At 43.4% G+C, this 7,659-nt stretch overlaps 1 protein-coding gene across 2 annotated transcripts; it reads right to left on the reverse strand.

The window, feature by feature from the left end:
* Positions 1-2,535: 2,535 nt before the first annotated feature.
* Positions 2,536-6,604, reverse strand: krt18a.1 (keratin 18a, tandem duplicate 1). Of its 2 annotated transcripts, none has more exons than XM_080853366.1 (7): positions 6,105-6,604; positions 4,387-4,469; positions 4,139-4,295; positions 3,881-4,045; positions 3,584-3,709; positions 3,251-3,471; positions 2,536-3,002 (listed from the first exon to the last, which is right to left on the reverse strand). In XM_080853366.1, the coding sequence occupies exons 1-7, from the start codon at positions 6,531-6,533 to the stop codon at positions 2,882-2,884; spliced, it is 1,302 nt and encodes a 433-aa protein (XP_080709492.1). In that variant the 5' UTR covers positions 6,534-6,604; the 3' UTR covers positions 2,536-2,881. The 2 variants fall into 2 exon arrangements, 1 of the variants encoding a protein (XP_080709492.1); XR_013968925.1 differs by having other exon boundaries at positions 2,862-3,002; positions 3,195-3,471.
* Positions 6,605-7,659: the final 1,055 nt, after the last annotated feature.

The raw sequence follows: 7,659 nt of genomic DNA on the forward strand, positions 1-7,659 counted from the left end.
AAAACAGACATGACGGTGTTGAAAGAATATGTCTGGAATAATCCAACATACAAACAAATTGTGTAACTTGCTTTTATGTGATGCGGACCCCTTGACACTAAGGTTCCTCCATCAGTTTCACAAGCATCTTCACTGTGCAGTCTTAACTGTGTTGTTTCATACTTAGATCCCATGTTGTTATATACTTCGTGAATATCTTTAGTAAGAAAGCGTAAATTAAGCAATAAAGGCTCAAATAATTCAGACAAGACAATCAAGTGATTGAATAGAAAGGTTTCTGTGAAATACATTATCTGGGAACTGGAAATAGATACAGCTCGTTGGAAACCTTTATGGGTATCTGAGTTAACAGCATGTGAAGGGATGGTCTCCATCAATTACCATCCCTAGGCTCTGATGGCTCTTTTCCATGAGTCAGGGCCTGAGTGATGGCCGACAGGGTGGTGCCAGTGCACGTCGTCCCCACCTTAAAGAGCTCCCTGGAGCCTGGACTCCGAAAAAGAAAGGAGGTGCACAACTCCAGTGGAAACTCAGCATCACAAATGACCACAAACCCTCCATTCACAGAGAGCCACAGTGGAACTTTCTAAACATAGGCACTTTGCATTGCTCGCGGCTCCCCTTCATTTTGAAAGCTATAATAAGCGTTTTGCATAAAACCGGTCTGCAGGAGCCTTTCCGAATAGGCTGCGTAGCTGAAAGTGAAGTTGCTGAGTGCTCAAGGTCTTCAGATAGACAGAGCATCCCAGGAGTCTATTCATGCTTAATCACTAGGACAACAAAGCCCACACCTACACAAACATTCTATGAAAGGCGTCAACAGTTGTGGCTGTTTAACTACTAGTTTTATTTGGAGTTGTGGTGAATTACAAATTTTGCAGTTTATTTTAAAATCCATATTCTACTTTTACTCACTTTCCATTGTGGCCATCCAACCCTGAATCTCATTTCAGGCTTTCGTAACATTAGAGTAGCTGATGCTGTTGCTAAACCAGGTAGAAGCACACATGCTCTTATAGGACATTTGACATCATTTCTACGTGGAATTTACTTGAAGTTGATTTAGGTGTTTAAGTGGAGAACAATATTTTGGTATAGAGCTTGTGCAGCTTCATGCCAAATGTTTATCAACATGAATTAAGAAAAGCCAATAACTGTAACCATCCATTTCTTACTGCTGTATATCTCAAGCATTAGCTATCCTCCGGATTGCAGTCATAACAATTAATGGTCAATTGACCCCCAGTTTCACAAAAAAAGACTCTTTTAGTGATGAGAGGTAGACTGGCTTTCTTAACAGAGATCTCAATGACTCTAGAAGAATCTTAAGCAACCGCAACATCCTTTGAGTTTCAGACATTTCCTTGGTCACTTCTCTCTCTTAGTGTGGTTGAGCTCTGTGTCACATGTACACATACCTCTGTGATCTAAATATCCATTCCCAAACACAATAACAAAAAACAGGGCTTGTACCTTTGTATTGGTCTTCTGCGAAAAAGATGCTAAAAGATGTGTTATAATACCTGCATTTCGCATTTGTTTCCTCTTGATTCTTAACCACCACTTTTCCATATTTTGACCTCATTTCCTCCATGATATTAAATAACGCCTGACCAGTTAGAGCATACATTTCCTATTGGACCCCTGATTGGGTGATGTTGGTGAACAAAAGTTCATGTATTTTGGCAAGTTTTGGCAGCATGGAATAAGAACGTTCATTCCAACTTTAGCCTGCAGGTCCATCATGGTGTTGTAGTAATGGCTCTCGTCATTCTCCCTCAGGCTCCTCATTTCCATTTTTCAGTTACTAATAGCACAGGATATCACACCTGTGTGCACTACTGCTGCTGAGTTGTTGAGTGACTCAGCCAAGCTTTCGATGGATAACTGGTTAAGGAGGTTAAATTGTACTGTCATAAAAAAAAAAATCCTTTTTCAGAAAGATGACCTGAGCTGGGTTGCTGATTGTCATGAAAAGGTTTCCATGGTTTCCTGTTTGTTGCCCAACAAAAGTCAGGACATTGTTGGAATAGCTGGAATATAGCTTCTTTGTATCTAAGGAGCAAGGTCATCAAACATCCACAACCTTCATCAGGCATACTTGAATGCACTTCCATACTTGTAAATTATATTCTTTATGGATGGATGGATGTGTGACTTTGAAACTGCAGTTGAACCTCTAGAAGTCCTCAGGTCAAGTGTGCAATGTTTCCCACTATTCTTCTTTGCTTTCTTTCCAAGATACCAATATAGTGTAAACTAATTTTGAATCGAGACTTTGGAACTAGATTTGAATCCTCTGCCTCACAAAGAATGCAATGTTTAATCATGTATTTGTTTGTGTATAGTATTGATATTTTAATTATGTGCATGTTTTATAGAATATAGGATACGCTAGAAACTATGTTATTGATCACTGCATAGTTAGATACATTTAAGAGTGGATGGTGTGGATGAATTTAAGTGACACTATTTTATAGTTACTGTATAAACAGTATATTTTGTGATTTAAATTGAAATGAAACATTCAAGATATTTTCCAGATGCATTTGCTTTTTAATGGCAACAGACAGACACAGGGCAACACAACAAGCAAACACTGGTGAAACACATGGTTGGGATAACAATGGCAGTTACAAATGGAGTTACAAAAATCACTCCAAAAAGAAACATTTTCCCAAACAAATCAGATTGTATCATTACATCTTCAATTATATTATCCATGTCTACCTTATTAGGTATAAGGCAATGGAAGGAGTTTTGCCTTCTAAATTGGGGGAGGAGGAGTAAGAGAAACCAAGGCGTAATAAGTTATTAAAATATTTTTTGTAAATGGTGGACCATGAGGTGTTTGTGTTGTGCTGGTAAGGGTGAGAGTGAATCAGAATGGCCTCTCCTTGGTCTCTGTGCTTGAGGACACCACCTTCCCATCCACCAGTGTCTGTGTGACTGTTGTGACTTTTGTCTTCAGTGTCTTCTGGTCCTCCACGGCATCTTGAAGTCTGACAGTGAGAAAACAATTGTCAAACCATTAGTCATCAGTTTTGGATGATTCATATTTGTGTTTGATAATGCTGTAGCGTATGCAGCCTTATTTGGATGTGGCATGAGGAGGTTAGAGGCTGAAATGAAGGCTGAAATGGAGGCTGGAATGAAGGTCTTTACAGGCAGTGGGTAAGTCAAAGGAATCTTACCCTCATAGAGATCTATGAAATGGCCCTGTAAAGATGGCTTTCATATTGCCGCTTACTTGAAGTCCCCGCCATCTAGGAGGCGCCTGTAGGTGGCGATCTCAGCCTCCAGCTTCATCTTGATGTTGAGCAGGGCCTCGTACTCGTGCGTCTGTTGCTGGATGTTGTTGCGCAGCTGTGTCAGCTCGGCCTCCAGCTGGCGGATGGCGTCATTCAAGCTCTCGACCTCCATGTTGTAACGCATCTCTGTGTCATGCAGGGTGCCCTCCAATGATCCTTTCTGTTGGAGAGGAAAGGGGGAGGAAAATCCATCAGGTGTGAAAACGTACAAGGGAAGAAAAAATGATGTAACTGGGAGGAAGTGTGTGTCATGTTGTGGTGGCGGCGCTTACCAAGTTCCTCTGTGACTCCAGCTCAATCTCCAGCGTCTGCACCTGCCTGCGAAGGTCGTTGACGTCTGCGCGTGCACCCTGCAGGGCCTCTGTGCTCTGGGTCATCTTAACCTGAACTTCTGTGATCTGAACAGAGGAGAGATGCGACAAAAAGAAAAAAGACATGAGAAGATCTCTCCTGATGTGAGCATCTATAAGAATGTAGCTAGTAAAACCAACAGAATTGAATGTGAATAGCAGGAATAGACGGCAATATAGCCACAAGGGCAAGTATTCAATTAAAGTTCTGTTTTGTACCTGTGATTCATGCCATTGTTTGAGCTCTTCCTGGTTCTTAAGCGCCATCTTTTCATACTTGGCCCTCATCTCATCCATAATCAGGGCGAGGTCTTGGCCCTTTGGAGCATCCACATCTACCTGGACTCCAGACTGGGAGATCTGGTTACGCAGTTCCATGACTTCCTGTTGTGGAAAAAGAGTCGAATTACAAAGTTAATACAGCAACATTTGAAGTAGGGTTGGGTACACTTTGGTCCCACAGTCCCAAATGCTTACGTTGTCGTGGTTCTTCTTCAGGAAGATCAACTCCTCCTTCAGGGACTCAAATTCACTCTCCAGGTTCATGCGGTTCAGGTTGGTGTCATCAATAACCTTCCTCAGGCCAACAATGTCAGCCTCGACTGACTGGCGAATGTTCAGCTCAGACTCATACCTGTGGACACAGATGGTGAACGTCAGATCATGTCTGGACACACAGAGGAGGATGGTACAGTATCATATCAACGTGACCGAGCAGGACTCACTTCACTCTGAAGTCATCGGCGGCCAGTCGGGCGTTGTCAATCTGGAGGATATAGCGGGAGTTGTCCAGGGTGGCATCAAACACCTGTTGCCAGAGAGACTGTTAGCAACTGCAGCAACTGACTGCACACGTAATAAAGCCTTCCATGCAGAGGATGATGTGCTCATTATAAACTCCTTGTTAACGTTTATAGCTCGCCTGTCAGTGTTGACTTTCTACTCAATCGGCAGAAAAGAAAAGAACTGTCAATTTATAAACGGCCTGATTTCTTCAATCTGGCTAGATTAATACAGCAACATCCACTTGTGAATTTGTGGCCTTGTTGCGTTCTGGATGATGACAGCAGGATCATTTTCCACAGGCTCCCATGTTTGCTTTGATAAGGAGAACATACAGGAGAAGGTCCGTGGGCCAATCATTAACAGGCAACCAGTAACTGTGGGAAAGCTCATGATGTGTACTGAACACAACTGGTGGACGTTGGGGTGGAGGTCAGGGCTTGGCTTCCTGTTTTCCAGCCGGTGAGAGGTGAGAGACAGGAGGCTTTTACGCACATAGTGGTATCGCCAGGTCAGGGACCAGCAAGTTGTGACAATCAGTCTCCCAGATAAGACCTTGCTTCTGTGTCTGGCGGGGGAACTTTATGTCACGTAATAATAATAGATTAGGTAAGGCATTTGAGGTCATAAGAACTGACATGGCAAAAGGGAGGATGTGTTTCCAATGGCTCCACCTCCAAAAACATAATAGTATAGAATTTTTCCACAGAAGTGATTCATCTCCTGGGTGGTAACTTCACTTCAGATAAAGTGGGATTTAAGAACGTATGAATCAGTAATTAATCATGGATTGAACTGCAGCATGACAATTAGTCAACATTAGCTACTGGTGCAATGTCAAATTATAAATGACTTTATCTATCTAGCCTAAGAACACACCCTGCATGTAACAGCACTGTAAGGAGCAGATTTTTTTTGTGTAATTCTCAACTTTGTGCTGTCCATATTTTAGTCCTTAATCCTTTTCATGTACTTTGCTTATTATATTCATGCCCTACCTATTTCTGTCACTTATGAAAAACAGGATCTTGATTAAATTTGAACTCTGTCTCAAATCATCAAAAAAATAAAAAACCCTCTTAAGCTATTTGAAACAATGTTGGCTCTGTACGTACAGCTGCACTCTGACAGCAGATTTCCTTTCCTCCGAGGGTGAAAAAAATACACTCCTTGAAGTCAGCTATTTTCCAGCCGCTGGGATTAAATAAACGTCTGGATGTGTAACACAGAAAAGATAAATACAGGAAGTGTATGCATATTCACACAGATGTCGGCCACAGGCGAGGGCCCAAAGTGGGGGAACAGGAGCCAAAGGTATTCCCCCTACTTAGCACTTCCTGTTGATCCCTGGGCCCTTGCTGATAATGATTGGCAATCAACCAGCAATCTAAATTCCATCTCCTCCTTCCTTTGGCCCCGGCAAACTCCACCCCCCCCGTGTTTATCTAGGACCCCCAAACCCACGTCACGAGGCAGTTTCCCAGAAATGGTCTGTCTTTTACCACAGAAATGTCTCATGTCACATTCATGGGCCGTTTATCAAGACAAATCCCTCCCACTTGGTTCTCTGCTAGCATCCAACCAGAACTGAAACTAAATCACCCCTTATGCCCAGAAGAATTTCAGTGCCCCCGCTCCCCCCCCCTCTGTGTCCACTTACTTTCTTACGAAGGTCGTCAAGGATGGCCTGGAAGCGGCTGTAGTCATTTACATCAGGGCCTTTCTTCTCCAGGGCCTGACGGATCTGCAGCTCCAGCTTGCTGTTGGCCGCCTCCAGGTTGCGCACCTTGTCCAGGTAGGAGGCCAGGCGGTCGTTCAGGTTCTGCATATGCCCCTTCTCGTTGCCCATGATGCCACCCATCGCATCACTGCCGCTCACCTGCATGGAGTAGTTAGCGGACAGGCCTGGGGCGCCGCTGCGCACCCCAGAGTAGGACACGGAGGAGATGCGGGTGCCCTGGCCCCCTGCTCCGCCATAGATGCTGGAGGCCCTGTAGGCAGGGGCCATGGAGGTGCGGGTAATGGAGGTCTGAGCCATGGGCACGTTGGAGCGGCTGGAGCGGACGGAGTATGAGGTTCTTGTGCTCATGGTGGCTGGATGAGTGGGTGAGTGAGAGAGAGAGAGACAGAGAGTCGAGCGCGGCAGTAAAGAGTGGAGCACACAGACAAACAGGACAGGCTGGCAGGCAAAAATGCCGGCTTTATAGGCCTGGCTGGAAACCACTGGCTCAGTCCCGCCTCCCAAGGCCACTCCCACCCCTCAACCCTAACCCCTCCCTCTGTTCTTGTCCACCCATGCCGGCCTCCTCCTCCACTGCATGGAGTGTGTCTGGGTGGCTGGCTTCCACTAACATTTTTTGAAATACAGTAGTTTTCACATTGAATGTGCTTCCTTAACTCCACAAAAAGTGTTGTTGGTTGAATCAGAATATACATAAATAAGTGGTAGTGATAATGTGTACACTTTTTTTTTTTACACCAAATGAAATGTTGTCTTCAATGAATGAGCCATAACAATGAAATACACTTTTAGCTGTTAAAATGACACTGTTTTTGCCTCGTATCGTTTTAAAATGGTGAAAGACTCTTTCTCATACAGCTTTAGAAATATAGCCCTTACTTAAGAACTCTTATTGGCAGACAAATGTTTGGTCGAGTGGAACCTTGGGAAAAAATGATTTGGATTTCCTCCCAGACTTTGCCCATCTCTGTCAGGGGTGTTTCCAAAGGCTTTTTAGGTAAAATGTATACATCTTTCTCAAACTATCATGTGGTTGAGCGGATATGTTGTGCTCCACCCTTGTAAGGATGTGAGGCCAACACAAGAACAATCAGCCGAGCTCTTAAGTACACAAGCAGGGAGAGCACACAAGAGGGAGAAGGAAAACATCCTTTGGTCTCATGACCGGAGCCCCCCTGCAATTTCATGTAGGGGCTTTTCCCTCTGTGTACTTAAGTTTATGAAATGCTATGCTGTATAATTATAATATAAGATAATAATAATTATTATCATAATAATAATAATAATAAGATAATACTACATTCAACTCAGCATCTTTTACTCGCCAGTCCATATGTGATCGCAATGAACATTCCAAGGCAATTGAAAGTTTGGAGAAAACTGAATTTTAAGAATCACACCTAGATGCTGAATATTCCTGCTCCTATTAGCTTAATATGGTATACTGTATGCTAAATATGGTATACTCCAAAAA

Source organism: Sprattus sprattus (genome assembly GCF_963457725.1).
Source record: "Sprattus sprattus genome assembly, chromosome: 16".
Lineage (NCBI taxonomy): Eukaryota > Metazoa > Chordata > Actinopteri > Clupeiformes > Clupeidae > Sprattus > Sprattus sprattus.

Bases quoted from the DNA above. Each gene is read 5' to 3' on its own strand.
- krt18a.1 (XM_080853366.1), bottom strand. From the start codon at position 6,533: ATGAGCACAAGAACCTCATACTCCGTCCGCTCCAGCCGCTCCAACGTG. The intron at 4,470-6,104 runs GTAAGTGGACAC...CTCTGGCAACAG, and splicing joins TTGACGACCTTCGTAAGAAA to GTGTTTGATGCCACCCTGGA. The intron at 3,003-3,250 runs GTAAGCGGCAAT...TCTCACTGTCAG, and splicing joins CTAGATGGCGGGGACTTCAA to ACTTCAAGATGCCGTGGAGG.